The sequence below is a fragment of the Amblyomma americanum genome, chromosome 1 (genome assembly GCF_052857255.1).
Source record: "Amblyomma americanum isolate KBUSLIRL-KWMA chromosome 1, ASM5285725v1, whole genome shotgun sequence".
In the NCBI taxonomy this organism is placed as follows: Eukaryota; Metazoa; Arthropoda; class Arachnida; order Ixodida; family Ixodidae; genus Amblyomma; species Amblyomma americanum.
The window spans coordinates 195,688,996-195,708,778 of record NC_135497.1 but is presented as its reverse complement, the minus strand read 5'-3'; the positions used below and the strand labels follow the sequence as shown (position 1 = coordinate 195,708,778).

Genomic DNA, 19,783 nt, shown 5'->3' with positions numbered 1-19,783 from the left:
ACCTCTGTGAAGTCCACAGGAACTATGAGCATGTAAAATGTCATGCACGTTCCTCTCAAATTCTGTCTCAGGTCCAGCTGTGTTCTATGCCCTTCATATCCATAACTCAATATTACTGATCACAGTGACCAATCTCAACAATACCTATTACAAAGGAAACACTTGCAAGCCATTAGGAAGAGTAACATGCTTCCTCTTTCTAGCTTGTTTTTGAGCAATTTTCAGAACTGAAATTCAATTTGACATTTAGAGGTTTTTTTTTTTACCATTATACAGCACTATATTGTTCATCGCGAGATTTCACAATTATAACATTCTTAGTTCTAACACAAAAAGTACATCATTCCAGCAATGTTTTCAAAATTGTAACATGAAATTTGCAGTGAAACACAACAGGTGCTAACAAATAGCAAAGTAGTATGGTGCCTTGCAATACCACTATGTTGCACGTAAAATGCACTGTGACTTAATACTGCATATTATCACAAAAATGTACCAACATAAGGTTTGTTCATGCCAGCTGTTTCTGGCTGAATTTTCGAACCGTATTGTCACATACGACGGCGCTATGTTTCCAGCGAAGAAACAGCTATTTCATGGAAAATTTTTTTCATGGAAGAAAACCAACATCATCGAAGGTGAAGCTCACAAAGCATTTTTTGGCGGCATGGGACAATGCACAGCAGCATGCAGGCAAAGGCAGCGGACATCTGAAGAATAGGCGATAATGACGTCGCTACGAGGAAATGCACTTCCCTGACACAGTGAGGAGAAGCCTGAACAATGTCACGGTTTTAATCGACGATTACGTCACCATTTCAAATGCTAGTGCAAAATACTTTGCAGGCTTTCCCCACAAGTTCCGTAGGATCGAATTCTCAAATAACCTCGAATTCCCAAAAAGCATTTCAGCTTCCCTTTAAGGAACAGTCGCTGGTAACTTGAGAAGTGCCATCTGAACCACGGCAGCAATGGTAGCAGCACCTGCCACTGTCGCATTACCAGTGCGATTGCACAGTACTCTTTGCCGGCCATGTTCCTTGCAATGCCATGCTGCTACACAGGACTCTTTTTGTTGTAATTAGGTGCTGGGCTGGTGGAGTTAGCACAGCAAAATAAAGCTAAATGTAAGGCTTTTACAATTTCACAATGCAAAACCAGTACCATGAAAAGTTCAAAACTTCGCTTTCCTTAAAGCTTGGTTCATCTCAGAATTTTTCTCCATTTTTGCATCTTTAAAACTGTATAATAACTGTTGGTAAGCAGAATGACTGTTGAATCAAGATTTATTATTCATGCCAGTCTATCAATGTCATCATGCAGTATTTTCAATTACTGCAGTGTCAAATAATAAGCAATACTAATGACTACAGCAATGGAAAGGAGGTCTTTTTATGCCACATAAAATTCGACTACCGTAAACAAGTTCTGCACTAGAGAGAGTAAGTTTAATACCGGAGCGACTACGCTACAACTGGGAAAATCACCAACACGATTCCTGTGGAGAAAGCTTTACCTCTGCCGAGCACCTGAGGTGTTGTGTCAGTATTCATGTCTATGGCCCCTAATTTCCCATGATGCCATGAAAACTCTCAGATTTAAGTATTTTTTGTGGAACTAGTGTTACCAGTCATATTCCATTTTTTCTGCGTTACTGCTGTTACGGACATCACTAGGAATGACAATATGATAGAAAAATGACAATTTTATTTGCATAAATTTAATGCCACGGGGGAGTTTGAGAGCACAAGAAAATTTTAAAAGTAGTATTATTATGGTTATAATGCAATCTCAAAATGTTTAGGCCAACCATAGCTGAGGGTTAAAAATTAAAAATCCAGGCGGCATTCTAAAATTCGGAAGCAACGTTATTTTAGAGGCAACTCTTAAGATGTGCACGCCATAATCGAGCGAAGCCAAGCCTCTGATACTTTAGTGCACGCAGCCTCCGAATCAGCAGCAGCAGCAGCAGCAGCAGCAGCAGCAGCAGCAGCAGCAGCAGCAGCAGCAGCAGCAGCAGCAGCAGCAGCAGCAGCCACTGTCATCGCCATGCCCTTGCTACTCGGTGTTTTAAGCTGTCCAGTCCTGCATCCATTTCCTTTTCCTACTCCACTTAACACTTACAGTGCGTTCTCTTTCTCAATGACCTGCCCCACCTTCTTTCCATATCCACAGCCACCTTCTCCTTCGCACTTGCACAATGCACACTTTGCCCCAAGGTCATTAAAAAGCTGGCTTTTCCTAGCAAGCTCTTAAACATGGGTGAAGGTCGCTTTAGTTACCATGAAATTCCCGGAAAAAAATAAAAACAATTTGCACTATACTCATGCCTTGGCTCCTAATGTAACCTGAGATGCATTGTGAAGTACTAGCAGCATCTCTTGTGGAATTTTGCAGATTCTTTGTTCTTAATTGACGGAATTTAAAATGTTTCGCTGCAGTGAGTTGGGGGCCTTACTCATGTCTAAGTACAAACCTTTCATGCTCACTGCTGTCTCATTCATTTAATGCCAAAACGTTCCAATGATATTAGAAGCAAGTGGCTCACACGTAGATCGTACAGATCTGCATCACTAACCAAATGACACAGAGAAATTAAATGCTAATAATTTTCTGAATATGAGTACACTGTTACAACTAACATGAGGAGCATAATAAGTCATGCATTATAAATTATTTTTAAACTATACAAAAGGGCACATCCTTTTTGCACGCACTAGCTTCATGATCATAACTGTCACACATTTACAATTGCATAAAACCTTAACTACAAGGTCATGTACAATGCTTTGGCGCTGAACAATCAATTCATAAAAACAAAATTATTCATTTGTCATATGAGGTATAAATACTGTAGTAATATCAAACTGCACAATAATTGTGCACTATAAAGCGTGAATACCATAAAACATAGATACAATGTTCAAAAATGTTGTAAAACTATAACAGTAATACATTACATTTATATAAACAGTACATCATTTAACGGCCCATTTTAGTATGCAGATGCATCATTGATAACACAAATATTTCACCAGATTTTGTGGGATCTCATATGCCATAAAGGACTAGTATATGCTGCAACATTAGCTCGCACAGTACAGAAGTGACTGTGTCCAGTCTCTTCTTTTCCCATCCTTGATTTCACACTGACACGCACAAAGATGATAAATGTGAAACTACCAATCAGACTGAATATTACTGGTGAAAGATGATTCAGGCTGATAAAAAACAATGCTATTAAACATCAAAGTGGTTGTCTCCTTCATGTTCCAAGAACAGTCACTACTAACAAAAAACTTCATCAGCAAACTGCAAAACATCCCTGAAATGAAACAAATACGTAAGCTGTGATTTTTCATTGTAGTGGTTTCATGTAAGAGAGCATGAGTAGTGTGAATGGTTTTGTTATCTCCTCCAAATCATGTGATGATACAGGAAAACCTTGTTAAGGCGTACTTGCTTAAGCGGTAGTTCTGCATGGGACGTTAAACCCAAAAAAACCAAGGTCACAGTGACACTTCAAGAGAGGGTGACCGGAGACGTGCCATCGCACATGACAAGCACACTTGCAGTTACTAACATGCCCAGAGAGAGATCACTCCACCCTCTCACCGCCGGGGGCCTCAGCTTACCCCCACCACACCCACTGTTGCACCACCCACCCAGCTAGCAGGAGCCAGTGTCCAAGCAATCATGGTCTGAGCCACATGGATAGTCCATCACCAAGCTATTGATTACTGTTGTCACTTGACTCGGCTTTTCTGCAGTTTAGGCCAGCCGCAGCAAACTTTTGTTTTCCGCCATGTGACCGTGGAAAAAAGGACATGGAGGCAATGCTCCGAGTGTTAACCACCACCGGTGACAATGTCTGCGAGGGGCTCTTTGCAGAAGTTATGCTATGGAATGGCGCTGTGGTAACTGTCACCTTTTGCATGTTTAGCGTCGCAGAGTAGTGCAATTGAGACTTCTCCACCATGGTACGATAGTGGCCCTGCTATCCTTATCACTGGTGAAACTGTCATCCAAAATGCAAGAAATGCTGATGAGGAAGCTAAAGGAGAAACTGTTGGAAAAACTGTATGAGCGCTAGACATGCTTTGCCTGTTTGCCCAAATACGGGGCCTAATAGAGCAGTTTGAACCCGGTTCAAGTGGCTTTGAGGCTACACTAGTAGCTTCCTTCCTTCAAGAAATACCTCAGGTAGTATCCTTTCCCAAGTCAGTGGACATACTTAAGCTGTTTTCAGTTATGATGTACTGCTGCTTCGAGCTTAGTTTTTCCATGGTCCCGCAAAGAACGCCTTAATAAGGTTTCACTGTAAATGCCAAAGGAGAGTGTGTGTATACTTTTATGCAACTTCACCAAATCTTTACAAATTGTATGCAGCAAAATCATCAAAATGACTAGCACACTACTATGCATTTGTGACCATAATGGCACTAGTCCACTTCCTTAACAACAATATGGGACATCTTAGCTTTTTCGTTCTAAACAAAACGAAACCAGCCAGCTAAGGTTTTCATTGAAAATCACGAAATGATGGCTGCAGCCTGTCAACGTTATCAATTCATATGACAATATGACTTCATAGGAAGATTCGTGTGTTGTAACCTTTTCAGCTAACTGCCGTAGGTCAAATTCCCTGGTGCAAAGATGGCTGAGCACAGGAAGTGCAGACGTCCTCATAGTACTTCCCTCTGCACTGCTTGTTTACATAGAATCAGCATGTCGTACAGGTGACTGAGCATATGTGACATAGCTAAATGTACACATTTCAATTTGTCATTCACAGCAGTGCCAAATGTCACAGCATAATAATTGTAGTGTGTAAATCAAATGACTCATCATGAAAAAAAAAAAAGGTGCAGCTCCTAGCCATTTGAGCACTTGTCGATGACGCCCATGAAGCGACGCAGGCAAGACCAGTCTCCTTCGACTTGTATGCGGCCACCCATATACACCTGCATGGGAGACTCCTTGCCACAGAGGATCAGTGTCAGATCATCAGCTGAGAGGCGCAGAGTCACATCTGCCTTACGTCGACTGCCAAGGTCACTGCCACGAATGAGCTCCACATTACCTGCAATATCAAATACCAATGTCAAACAGTGCCAGTTCAATCTACAGTTTTGCAATAAAATAGACTTTCAAACTACAAACTTTTTTTCAGGATGAACTCTGTTAGGTCTATAACTCGCATCCCTCTACACAGACAGTTATACGAAAAAAAAAAAAATCACATAAGCCGCACTTGTTCATTCGGTAAGCACTATAAAGATGTGTTGAGGACCTCTTCATCGGAGTGTGCAACGAAAATGAGCGCAGTGCACTCATTGGAGAGTGCAACGAAAATACATGCTTGCGGCAGCTGCTGAGTACAGATGATCCTCAAGCTCTGAAAAGAGTGCCTTCTTCCCGTGGCCTGCCTTTTTTGTTGGCTTCCATCGACTGAAGCACTCTTGTGGATTTGCGCCATTCCAGAATAATTTTTCCACTCACGTCGAACTGTCTCCCTGCTGCCCAGTTCCCGTTTTCTAGCACATATTGAATGGCAGGCAACAGGTAACTTGAAATCTGCATCTAGTTCCTTAGTCTCACAGGCGGCATCACGTTTTTGCACGATTATATGATTCTACTTGTGGGATAAAATTTAAAATCTAGACAGTTGCAGCATAGCACGATCCGCTACTGTGAACCACTTCATCTGCGCATGCAGAGCTCTGCCCTCTGCGGAAGTGGATCACAGTATCCAATCACGCTGTGCTAAAGCTCTCAATAGAGAGTTATAACACAACATAATCAGCGATTCGCTTCACGTGTCACCAGTGTGCACATGCTGATTGGTCCTGATGTGGCAGGCGTGCCCGCAGCTTGCCGGCATCTGGTGCTACCTGGTGCCCTCAGGGCAGTCTATGCATGCGAAATGGCGCCCCGTAGAAGCGGATCACAGTAGCGGATATAACTATCTAATAACTTGATTTTAGTGCAGTAGCACTATTAGACACATTTTCCAATTTCAGGCATACATATGCATGTATGTACAGGCGCGGCCAAAAGTAAACGGAGCATGCTATTGGCTTGCAAGATTTTTCACACACTGCCTAATTGAAATTGCCAGTAATGGTGTGTGCACAGTGGGGGACGCCAGTGCGGTTTCTCATGGACGAACAATATTTCTTTGATCTCTATAGGAAAAACGTGCTTGTACATAGAACGAAATCGCGTGCTCTGTTTACTTATGTCCGCACCTGTACGTCCCTAAAGCCTGCTTTGTGGCAGGCAGCCCACTTGGCCGCTGGGTTATCACACATGGCAGGCCTTCACCTGGGTGAAGGCCTTTAGGTCAAACGATTTTAGCACGTAAGGACCTTAGGTGCCCACCGTAACTAGTGCTACTGCATGATATTCTGCACTTAGCCATACTAAACCCTCTGCTATATTGTTTTTTCCTCATTTACACATCGATTTTCTTTACAAACATAGTTACTGGGAATGGGAAGTGGTAAAGAAATGTTTCCTTAAAAACACTCATCCATCACCCTTGTCTCAGTTCTGTTTTACTTAATGTACCTAACACTATTCTCTTCAAGCTGAACTTCTGATAAGCTGGACAGATTTTCAAAGCCCTGTATTGCTTGTCTTAATGGAAGTGTGGTGTAGTTGAACAAGGAAAAGCTTGTTATAACCCACTGGCATCACTAATGCTTTGTACGTCAAAGCAAAATAACTACACCTCAAGAGAAATATGAAGCAGTTCTTTGTAAAGAAATGGCTAACCAGTAGGCATTCCCATCTTAAAATAGCAAAAGAACTGACACAGACAATAAGAAGATTACTGTATAATCTTCGTGTTTGGGCCACACCCTGTTCTGGACAAGATAAATGAGAAAAGAATAAGGTAATATTTTTTATGTCATGTATGAGCCATTCAAAATTCACACCCAAATTAAAAAAAAAACTGCGGCCCTTACAAGAGTTTATACGGTAAATCCACCAGGAACCGATGCAGAATATGTTGCGCGAAAAACAGAAATGAGTAAGCACATTCCCTTAGATTTTCAACTTTTCCTATCCTTTGAAAAGAACACCAGGCGACATGCAAATATGAGCTTTTTTTTTCTCTCTGAAGGGTGCAATATGCTACGGCCTATAAGGGGCATCAGTGATAATCCAACATAGTTGCCCAAGAGATGATCCGGCAGCGGTGCTAGCCTTGTGCTGTGCTGCGCAACGCTGCCTGAGGCTGCATTAAAATGTTTGTGCGAATGTGCTTCTGAGGAGAAAAAGCTCTCAAAGCAGGCCTTGTTTCGTGCTGTGGCACAAAGATATGTACGATATCATCTGTTCACAGGCAGCGCAGGTGCAACAGAAACCATCCGACGTAGATATGGCTGGTCTGGTATGTAAAACGTTCGGCTGCTGTGTCAGGCGTGATATGTAGCACGGCAGCTCTACTCAGGCGAAGAAAGGCGGCGGGGACACGTAAGATGAGACAAAACACAGATGTCGAGAAAATTTTCAGCTTTTATCCTATTCATGATACTCTGTAAAGTGTGTCGTCATGCACATATACCAAATTCGCACCGAATGTACAGCGAATACGTTCCAAATTGGCAATCAGTGGCCCCGTTTTTTGCCCAATTTCAGCACATATACTGACACATCTGGCTGCCTAGGCAAGCAAAACCCAAGAATATTCGTTGCCTAGATGCAAGAAAAAAAAGCAAGAATACGAAGTAGCAATGATGGTCCCTAGTGCGCATTTCGACCCCACTGATTCATTTAGGAGCATTGCAGGCAGCACAATGATATTTACTTTCCTTTGTAGCCGTATGACTGCACTTGGGTGGATGCCAATGAGTAATTACTCCCTTATTACTTCTATTCTGTCCAACCAAGATGTATGGAGTGTTACACAGAAAGTGAGTGTAAAGAATTTTCTTAGCCTCTCGTCTTATGCACTCTGGCTAACATTCATTTCCAACATGACAGAAAAAATGTGTACAGTTTGGTTATTGGCAAAATAAGGGTCTAGTTCTGGTCTGGCTTGACACCATGGGTGAGACATTCTCAAGAGGATCCCCTTCAGTGTGCCTACCTAAAACATTCTAAAGCTTTCATGGCTGGAATTTTTTTCTTAAATATGAATTTTTTAAAATAGCTATATAGCATAAAATAAAAGTTGCCATTTCTTTTTTTTGCCTTCTCATGCATGGTAATGATCCGGAAATAATAATAGCCTTAAAACGTAAGCAAAGTTAATGGTCACCTTTCTCTGAAATGTCGAAAGCCCACAGTTCTAAAGGACTGGTTACTGACAAAAATGAGTCATGAGATTACGGAGGAAATTAAAAGATCTTGAGAGACTTGGGTATTCTAATACTGCTGAAATGAAAATTTATAATCTTAATTTGGCACTAAAAATTGCATGAAACAAGCATTAGCAAAGTTCTGAGTGAAAATCTAGCATTACTGGTGTAGCCCACCACACGACCATAACATGTCAAAGTATGATTTCTATGTTGTTAAATGCAGAGTGTTTGTTTTCTTTCAAAAGAGTTCACAATATTTTAACATCACACAACCTCTTGCCAATGCATCTTTAAAAACAAACAAACAAGAAGAGCTGCTTAAAGGACAACTGCATAGGTTTTATAAAATGTCAAGCTTAAAGATGTCGAATGTGTGAAACTTGCAGGTAACGCATGCAAAGTCCTTTCGGGCTAGCAGCTGAAATGGTGACGTAATCGCAGATTAAAATCACAACGGCCTCCAAGCTTCTCCGCAGCGCACAGAGCAAAGTGGGGGCTCATCACGACGTCATCGACGGTACCGGCACATTCCCAATGCATAAACGCATGCTTTCAAGGAGACAAAAACCAATGCCACCAAAGGCAAAGGCTGCCGGGTGTTGTTGCTGGGCAGCATTCAACAAGGCACGGCAGGATGTGCTTGACAGCAGCGGATATTTGAAATCTCACCTTCCAGGACGTCACACCAAGCTTCTCCGCACTCCTCTGGTGCTGTGCGGAGAAGCCTAAAATTTAACCGTCGATTACGTCATTATTCTAAATGGTAGTGCAAAAAAGCTCGGCATGCTTTACTTACAGGCTATATATAGATTTGAATCCTTGAATAGCCCAGAATTATCAAAAAGCAGTGCGGCTGCCATTCAGGAGAGATGCGGGTCTTGAAAATGAAAATGTTTATTACAAAGAGATAATATAATAAAATTAGGTGTGTATATGTGTTTCTACCTCCTGTTTTCAAAAACCTAATTAGATTCAGTATACCTCAAACAGTTCTCCTATTATGGGAAAATAAATTAAGCCTAATTAGCTCATCTTTTACAGGTCGTTAAGACACTTCCCTTGAAAAGTTTTTGGTTCCGACTGAAATGCAGCTGTAGCCAAATACCTGCCTTGCAGAACTATGCTATTAATATTGTTATTGAGGTGCAACATCATAAAAAATGTTCAATTCTGCTGAAGCACCATAATTATCAAATACAATCAGGTGACATTACTGTTCACAAAATTTTATATGTTCGATTGAGCCATAAAAAAAAAATAGCATACCTCTATAGTTGAGTTCTTTCTGAATTCAACAGTACAAGTTTAATTGAAATTGTAGAACAAAAACATATCGAAAACTTCCACAAGGACAGTCATGTTGGCAGAAAACACGAAGTGGAGAAAATAGCATTTGAAGTGTGTGTGCCAGCCATTTGGAGGTAGTTGTAGAGGCCTCAAATTACGGCAGAATACAGAAATTCGGAGAGAGCTTCAAGACAATGAGTAATACCAGGATGTAGAGAAGAGCGCCAGCTTTCGAGCAAGAGCAAATTGGCGGCCATCGGGGATGTGGTTGCCTCATCTCACTCCGAAACTTCCCCTTCAGTGGTTTGGAGGCATCAAGTATATAATTTTTTGGTAGCTGGAGGTCGAATCAGACTTTGAAACTTGCTAGATAGGTACTTTAGACTCTATTGAACCCAAATATGCCATTTTTGAAAAATTAAAATTTTTGCATTTTTCACTAGTGTCTCCCCTTACGCACAGGAGTGTATGCTTTGAAGTGCACAAGAAAAGGCACTTTGAAATAAGAGCGTGGACGATGTTAAGAAATAGCAAAAGGAAAAACTATTAAATGTCCAGGCAATGACATAAAACTTATTGATTCATAAAATTCTTGCATTTTTTTGTGAATAAGAAAACGGACAAAGAACCACCACTTCAGTCACATGGGCAAAATAAGTGCCACTTTCAGTAAGTGCAATTCACTTCAAGGACCGTTTTGGTGCCATGGTGGCACATAGCAAAAGAAAGTGACATTTGGATCCAATGCCCATTGAACTTGGTAAAAAAATTACATGCTCAAAATTTTCAACAGTGCTCAGAAATTGATCATCTAGACATTTTTTTTCCCTAACTGAATGGCTTCGAAAGCCCCTTTTGTAGATGCAGTAAACTCCTGTTAAGACAAACTCGGGTAAGATGACCAATGTGAGACTATTTGGTTGCAATTCTCCACAGAAGTCAATGTAAAAAAAAGATCCGCTTAACTCTTTTGATACCATGGGCAAAATTACTATTTTTGATATACTTTTTTTCTACAAAGTATGTGAGGTGTAAAAAAATGCAATATTCATGAAAGTGATAGCAATAGAATGTGCTTTCTGGAGACATTTATTTCAACACAAATACTCTGTGTGAATATTGCGAAAAAAATTGGCAAACACACAAAAAAGCTGAAAATTTAGAAAAAAACTGTAGTGACAAGACACTATCTTTTGCAGAAAAAAAAATGTTAAAAAGATTCTGGAATGTACAAAATGTTTCAAATTTATTTATAAACTAGCCACTAAAATTTTTAAATCGTAAACTTTTTCAGCTGGAAATTTTTTTTCTGACACTACATAAAAAAAGGCCAATTTCAGACTGTCCTTGATATAAATTTTTACTCCGAGCAAAAAATTTTCAAAGTAAAATCTAATGTGTAATAATATAGCTTGCTAAATGTACTTTTCGAAATCATCACTTTGAGATTAGAACATTTTTGAAGAGGCCGAAAAGAAATAGAGAAACACAAAAAGTATATCTGCCATACCATAAACGCTGATGTACTCTACTCACATGAAAATAAGAAGGGTAATGTAGTGAAACCTCATTATAGCGAATAGGTAAAAAGACATAAAACAGTTGAATATAGCTAAAATTCATCATATAAAATTTTGCCAAAAACTAATGCTGGAGAAGTAAAGTTTAGTCAGTGAAAGAATGGCAAATGAAAAAGACCTTTTCCTTAGCTTTAGCACGTTTTGAAGTGGCACGTGGCGATTGTGAAGGCCACAAAAAAAACGAACAGCAACCGTCATTTAGGTTGGTTTCCACACTAAGTACCGCAGCATACAGCGGTGGAAGGACAAACGCCAGCTAGGGTGGCTTTCTCACATCACAGTGGTATAGTGGAACTATCGATGAGTGCAAAAGGCACTAACAGGTGCCAACCACCTGGCAACCAGCTGTTTTCACCGCTATCTCTTCAGTGGGGCTGCTGGAAAATGTGAGATAAAGTGTGAACCGTGGTGCGAATGCTTGCCGCATCACTACTAGTCAGCCATGTAGTGAGGCAAAGCCTGCCGCCAGCCATCCGAGCGGACACAGCTTGGTGCTCGGCTGTTTGATATATCCATTTTACGACAACCCACGTTTGACATATAAAATAAGAAATGCATGAGTTTGTTGAAAATATTCAGAGGGAGTTCGATGGAGCTAATAATTTGTAATATCTGAGTTCTTAACAATGAGGTTTGGCTGCAAATTGCTTGAATGTGCTCTACAATGCCGTGGTTTCACAAGAAACTATATCGGAAGACGTTTGAGATGATTTAGGACTAGGGGGGTGCGAATATTGAAATTTTCGAATACAAATCGAATACGAATATGAAGAAAAAATGACTTCGAATATCGAATCGAATATGGAATATCTGTTCAGTACAGAAAAAATTTCAGAAAATGATAAACAAGCAAATGTTGTTGCCTTTATTTTTTTCAAAATAGTGTATGGCCTTCACAACTATAACAAACAAAATTAGACTGCCTCGGTACCGTATAAAAAAAAAAAACGTGCACAGAAATGTATACTATTGATGAGACAGCAAAACAGTATAATAATAATAATAATTGGTTTTTGGTGAAAGGAAATGGCGCGGTATTTGTCTAATATATCGTTGGACACCTGAACCACGCCGTAAGAGAAGGGATAAAGGAGGGAGTGAAAGAAGAAAGGAAGAAAGGGGTACAGTAGTGGAGGGCTCCGGGATAATCTTTAACGTGCACTGACATCGCACAGCAAACGGGCGCCTCAGTGTTTTGCCTCCATAAAAACGCAGTTGCCGCGGTCGAGTTCGAACCAGGGAACTCCGGATCAGTAGCCGAGCGCCCTAACCACTGAGCCACCGCAGCGGGTTACACAACAGTATCCAAAATCAAAACCAGTTGCTGGGTGACTTCATTATGGATCGCCGAATAACAGTATCCAAACTGTAATGAGGTAATGCAAGACAAAATTCATAAAATGACAAGACTGGCAGCAAAAAATAGCATGATGACTAGTAAAACCTCATTAATTCGGAGTTCAAGGAACCGGATGAAATGACCACTTTATCCAAAGGATTAGGTTTATAAACTTCCCCGCGCCCCCCGAGAAAAGCAAAATAAAAACCTGCCGAAAATGCGAAGATGCAGCAAGGCCTTATGAGGCAGTTGCATCGTGATAATACCTGTAAGCCCGTGACGAGCCGCCTGTATTGGAGAACAACACAAATGGAAGCAAGGGGCCGGGGAACACACACTGGCGTCAGAACGGCGAGACAGCTTCTAAAAAGGAAAAATAAAAATTGCCCATGGTTTAGATCTGGTTAAACTTGGTTGAATTGCAAAAGCTTGCTTAGCTTTCGCCTTAGAATTTAATGGTTCCGAAGCAGTAGAGTAACTAGACTCAGATATAGACTCTTTGTCAATAACTTCCATGGCGAGACTGATCAACCAACGCGTAGCGCACCGCTATATATCCCAGTGAAGCTGCCACGGATTGAGCGCAAGGCGAGGAGATCATCATATCAAAGGAGAGACCACCTGTTAGGCGTGGCGCCGGCACACGCGACGAGCGAGTCCCTTCTAGCTGCATTTAACTGTTCCGAAGCAGTAGGGCAACTAGATTCAGATATAGACTCTTGTCGGTAACTTCCATGGCGAGACTGATCAACCAACGCGTAGCGCACCGCTATATATCCCAGTGAAGCTGCCACGGAGCAAGCGCAAGGCGAGGAGATCATCATATCAATGGAGAGACCACGTGTTAGGCACCCCACCGGCTCAGGGGGCCACGGTACATGGGACGAGCAGCTCCCTTCTAGCTGAGGCGGGGAGCAAGCTTAGAATTTAACTGTTCCAAAGCAGTAGAGCAACTAGATTCAGATACAGACTCTTCGTCGGTAACTTCCATGGCGATACTGATCAACCAACGCGTAGCGCACCGCTATATATCCCAGTGAAGCCACCACGGATTGAGCGCAAGGCGAGGAGGTCATCATATCAAAGGGGAGACCACCTGTTAGGCGCGGCGCCGGCACACGCGACGAGCTGCTCCCTTCTAGCTGCATTTAACTGTTCCGAAGCAGTAGGGCAATTAGATTCAGATATACACTCTTCGTCGTTAACTTCCATGGCGAGACTGATCAACCAACGCGTAGCGCACCGCTATATATCCCAGTGAAGCCACCACGGATTGAGCGCAAGGCGAGGAGGTCATCATATCAAAGGGGAGACCACCTGTTAGGCGCGGCGCCGGCACACGCGACGAGCTGCTCCCTTCTAGCTGCATTTAACTGTTCCGAAGCAGTAGGGCAATTAGATTCAGATATACACTCTTCGTCGTTAACTTCCATGGCGAGACTGATCAACCAACGCGTAGCGCACCGCTATATATCCCAGTGAAGCTGCCACGGAGCGAGCGCAAGGCGAGGAGGTCATCATATCAATGGAGAGACCACGTGTTAGGCACCCCACCGGCTCAGGGGGCCACGGTACATGGGACGAGCGGCTCCCTTCCAGCTGAGGCAAGGAGCAAGCTGACATCACGTGTCCTCATAGCAATAGAGAGAGCTGACGTCACGCCACCTGCCAAGCGTAGCGCCGGCTCTGGGGGAAGCATGCAATACGCGACGGGCAGTTAGACCTGGCGTAGTATTGCTTTTGCAATAAAATCACCTGCGACGCACCAGTCGGCGTCCAAAAGCCGTGCGGAGCTGGGATTGAACTGCCGCCGAATGCGTGGGCCGACAGTTGCAGTTGCCGCGGGGTAGCGGCGAAGCTCAGAAACCGAAACTACGTGGCCAGGCTATTTTTTGACCTAGCGACAGGGCCCTTCCAATTGTTGTCACGCCTTCCGTTACGCCCACTAAATAGGTGGGCTGGTTACAATGCACCATGCAATAGGCGGAATTTTTACAGGATCGCTTGCCCTATTGTGACAACTCGACGCGCCCCTTAAGGAGGCTCCCGCGAAATTCTGCAAATAGGCTTTCCCGCATAGCGTAGTTTACAAAATTGGATGGCGGAGGTCATGCTCGGAGAATTACGAAGGCGACAGGACGCATTCTTCAGATCTGGGCATTAAATTTGTAACATATAATGGAAGAATAAAAAAAAAAGCGCGATTTCGTGTTGCGATTGTTCGAAACGGGCCATCGGCCATCTTCTTCGCAGCAAGGGTGATATGTGGAAAAGCCCACTTGCGGAATTTCGCATGAGGTCAAGCCTAGCGGCGTCGGAATGCGATCTGACCGTGTGATAAACGATGGAAAAGCAAGGGAATAGGACCTCTGTATCGTTTTCCTGGAATTTTTAACTTGATCATCGGCTAATCTGCACAGATATTGTGGTTTTGCCACAGTCGAATTTATGAAAGTCTGCGTAGTATACGATCGCTGGCAAGCATTCGGGAATTTTCTAATATTCGGAAATTCTTTCTCGAATATGAATCGAATATCATTCGATTCATCAAATATCAAAGGATATTTGAATATCAAAAGATATTCGAATATCAAAGAATCGAATATCAAAATCAAGATATATCAAGAATCAAGATATATCCAGAATATCAAGAATCGAATATCAAAGATATTCGATTCGTATTCGAAATTTCGAATATTTGCATACCCCTATTTAGGACTCATCGGAACACATCCACAGCTTTCGTGACCAACTTTGTGCTATTATGAAGCATCAATCCGAGGTCGGTACCATGATTTTCACTGGGTCTGAAGTCTATTCTATTTTGGCCAGACAGAAGTAAATCTTGCCCATATGATGATGAGACACTACAGAAATGAGAAATATCATTGATGCCATCACCGCGATGATTAAACTGGTTCCAGGAATGAACAAACAGTCAAAAAGTGGAAAACGAACTCAGCAGGTGGACAGGAGCCACCACGTATTGTGCTGAGGCTGCAGTTTCTTTGTCGGGATCAAAATCGGACAATGCAATACAGTCATCAGAGTCATTGCCACTTGACGCATCGGAAAAGCAGCCGCAGATGCAGCACAACCGTGAGAAGTGACATTTTTCCGAGAGCATGCCGTTCCTGTGGATGGTGCCGTTCTGCGAGCGCTCTACGTCGGAACCTCAAATTCAAGGGTGTTTAAATAATTGGCATCTTGCGGGAAAAATATAAACTATGCAAGAAACTAGCGTAAAGTATCTAAACAACCCACTCGATAGTGCAGCAATTCCTTGGCGGCAACGGTAGCACTGTAGTCGCGCTTCAAATCTATTGATTACTGGTGATCGTTGCACAGTGGCGTGGTAACGAAGGAGTGAAGACGAACTGTTTTGGGTGTGATTCGGTTAAGATGAACTTTCACAGCGACTGAATACCCTGGCGACCCCACGCAACGGCATTTACGGGGCATCTGCGAGGCACAATCGAACAAAGAAAAAATATCTAAAACGCTTCCACTCAAGAAAGCGCACCCTGACAAGATAGCCCCTCGCATCTTTGCGCCGTTGTGCAGAGAAGCTGTCTTGTGGAGGTGTGCTTCGTTGTAGGGAAGGTTTCTTGCCGATGCAGAAAAGCAGCGCACCTTTGTTCCTGCCTGTGTGCGGCGCAGAGATGCCAGATCTCGGCATCGTGCATTTGTCATGTGCCACGCGTTGTTACCAGCAGACTAAAAGGACCTGCTCGTCAGGGCTTAAACAGTCGGCAGCCAAATTTGTAATTGACACGAGGCCGCAATATGCGTTATCACAGCGCAGAGATGGCCAGATACTGATGCCGTATGGGTATGACAAGGGCACTGCCTGCAACAAACATGGAACATGGAAAGGAACATGGTGCACCTGCCCGTAGAGTGGATAACAACTACAGTGAGGAAGGAGCGAAATAACAGAGAGATGCAGAGCTACCCAACTGGGCACCTTCACTTAACAAAACACGTTGTGGGGCTAGTTGGTGAAGCATAGTTTCTCGAAGTTCTTTATAGTCCTGTGTACTTCTTCCTGTGTCCTTGTTTTTCGTAGCATTATAAAGAACTTCGAGAAACTGGGCACCTTCAGAGCACTCAAAGCCTAAAAAAAAATTGGAGGACGCTTAAGCTTCGCCTTTAAGAGTGGGACGCGACAGCGAGTTGCAGCGCTGTCAGGGAGTCCACAGAATGCCATCGCCCGTTCGGCGAGGCGCCTTGCCAGTTGGAAACACCTTTGAACGCATTTTTTTATTTTTTATTGTTTCAATTAATAAATTGATCAATTACACACTAAATTATTTCCTTTATTACCATCATCAAGCATTGGCTTTTCATCCTGAGCATTTTGACAACTTTGAACTCTCCTTTTTTCCAATTTTCTCATTTCTTTAATTAATTAATTACATTGATTTCATTAACTCGTCATTGACTATCACAGCAATCAATCATCAATCACTAGAAACATAAATTTTACCATGATACAATTTTTTACGCAGCCTCGATTATTTCCGGCACGCAGTGCCAACTACTATTACACCAATGGCTTTTCGACCGAACAAGCTGTATTCGCTGTCATGTAATGTAGTCGGGAACAAAAAAAAAAAAAAAAGCAGTGGTTGCGGAAGAGAGAGGGAAAAAGAAAGTGCAATGAAAACTAGTTAGACCAATGCTGTTTTCAAGTAGGATAACGTTACTTCGTTTCATGCCCTCACTGTTCAGCTCACTTCATGCATAGTGCCATATACGATCCATTTGCAATTATCCTCTCACTGCAAGGTCATTGCTTTCATGTAACATATATTTGGACGCACATAGCGTGCTCACGTATCTTTTTTGAAGGAACATCTGTTAAGACAGACTTGTGATAAGACGAAGAAATTTTCTGGCCCCTTCAAGTTCGTCTTAGACTACTGTACAACAATTTTATCACATCACTAATATAACCAGGCATTAAAGGCACACTGAGGAAAACTCTACCGAATTATTGTTCTCAGTAAAAATTGATTATCTGGCTCTTTCCGGCTGCGTGAATGTTTGTCCGCTGGCAAAATAAACGCATTTATTGGCCAGAAAACTGGATTTAAAAATCTTCGTGATGTCCTTACCGAAAAGGACAGGTAGCCACCGTTTTGACGTGAATGGCAATTTAGCGCAGCCTCTAGGCCTCAAGCCAAGCATTTTACTTGTGACATCGGCCGGTGATGGCAACACCTGTATTTCATTGGTATTTTTTTGTCTTTTAGAGCCTATGAAAGCACCGTTTTCTGTGAGAGTGGCCTCTTTGTGATTGGAACGCAGTAGCCTATCAACACAGGCCAACCTCTATTTGTCCTCAGTGTCCTTTTAAAAGTGAATATGAGCACCAAGTATAAGAACCGTGTATGCAAGCAATATGGCAAAATATGCTGCTTGTGGTAACCATTAATGCACTTATCATTAACTTAAACACCAGTCTTTAGATGCACCTTCAATAAAATAAAACATCATCACCTTCACTTTCAGATTCATTGACTTAAAGTCCTGAAGCACAGAGGTCGAAGCTACACAAGTAGACAGAGTGAAGTATTGAGTATTAAGCAAAGTGACTGCCACTAAACATACACAAAAGAAGCAAAATTTGCAGCAAAACAATTCACCTTGCCACCTGACAAGGATATAAGTTTCCAAGGTTGCCAGCCACAGAGCTACCTGTGAAGCTTATCTACTAATGAGGTCAGTGTTGGTCACTTCCGCACAAACCTTGGTCAAAGCAGATGTGAACTGTGATTCCATCCTTTGTGCCTCCATGAATCTGTAGTCCGTAAGTAGCATAGACGCCCTGAAACTCCTCCTGTTGAGCAGCAAATAGGGCCAGCTGGTGCAGTACTTGCACTAATTGCTCAAACTGAGGCTCACTTGGGCTCGCTGGCACAGCATGCAGGCCACCTGCACCATGGGATGGGTGACAAGGTACAATAAATGCCAGAGCTGTTTGCTTATAATCAACCAAACTCTGACAGTACCAAATGAAGCGAACATGCAACTACTCCAAAGAATGAGCAGCATACAGTAAGCAAAAATCCAATTTCACAAGAATCTGATTTTCACAGATGGCTTACAATGCTTGAAAAATTACCACTGCAAAAAATTCATTTTCTGTCAAAAATAAAAAGTCTGGATATCTAATGATGTACTTCAAATGGCGATCCAGAGAAAGTCTTCTTTCTCCGCGAAATCTAAGAGCATATTTCAAAGGCTGATTTGGACTCAGATCCCGAGTTCTGACTGGACCATGACAGATATCTTGCTTCTTTGCCGATACGGAGAGCTGCTCAGGATTGCCGACTGGAATACACCATAAGTGCTTCCCTCCTTAGTGTTGGCCTTACAAATAAGTTAGAAGGCACTCCAATATGGCAGTGCAGTCTCTGTCATTAACATGTCTGAATAACAAAAAAGCAGGAACTGATGCATCACCTGAAGGCGGTTACTCACACACCGCTAATATGTCTACCACAGAGTGGCTTGTTCTAATTGTGTCTTTATTGTCTTGAGACCCACATGCACTTTAATAAGCCATGCTGCGTATATTATCTTCACTGTGCCAGCTCGGTAGATCTGCCTTGACAATGGCTTCATAGTTTCTTCATGCATTATATCAGTAAATAAAAGTTTGCCATGGCTGCTTTCCAGCTATCTTGTGAAATTGAGTGCCTGTGAATCATTACAAAATTTCTGAATGGAATTAAATCCCGAAACTGGAGCTGGGGCAGGGCAAGCGATCGAGTAAAAATCCCGCCTATTGCAAGGTGCATTGCAACCCACTCATCTAGGACATGTCGGCAGGTGTGACGGCAATAGGAGGGGCCTTGTCGATAAGCAAAAAATAGCCTGACTGTGTAATTTCGGTTTCTGAGCTTTGATGCCAGCCTGCGGCAATGGCAGTTGTCGGCCGTGTATCCGCTAGCTGTCCGAACCCGCCTGCACGCCGCTTTCAGACAATAAAAGGTGCGCCGCTGGTAATTTTTTTTTAGAAGCAGTACCATCATTCCAACTTCACTGCACACTCCCCTCGCTTACAACCGCATTGTTCTTCTAGCAGGCCTAAATTATTCCCTCGTCATTGGCTTTTCACTGTTCGTGCAAAGGAGTCTCTTCACAAGGCTTCACTACATTTTTGAATTTTCGGCAGTTGTTTTTAAAAGGGGCAGGCATTTAATAATAATCTGCACCCTTGGATAACTGGGGTGCCTCTACAGACCCCTTTA

At 42.5% G+C, this 19,783-nt stretch overlaps 1 protein-coding gene across 2 annotated transcripts in view; it reads right to left on the bottom strand.

Moving 5' to 3' along the window:
- Positions 1-1,998: 1,998 nt before the first annotated feature.
- The window catches only part of LOC144114456 (stomatin-like protein 1), a 55,264-nt gene continuing 37,479 nt past the window's right edge, over positions 1,999-19,783 (bottom strand). Inside the window, exons 8-10 of one of the 2 annotated variants that reach the window (XR_013311042.1) lie at positions 18,276-18,461; positions 12,788-12,884; positions 4,950-5,083 (exon numbers count right to left, since the gene is read on the bottom strand). Coding sequence is in view for 1 of the 2 variants with exons in the window: in XM_077648199.1 (XP_077504325.1) it covers positions 4,875-5,083; positions 18,276-18,461 (395 nt within the window). In the remaining variant the exon portion in view is untranslated. Of the gene's footprint in view, positions 5,084-12,787; positions 12,885-18,275; positions 18,462-19,783 lie in introns of both variants that reach the window. The other variant, XM_077648199.1, reaches the window with a different exon arrangement.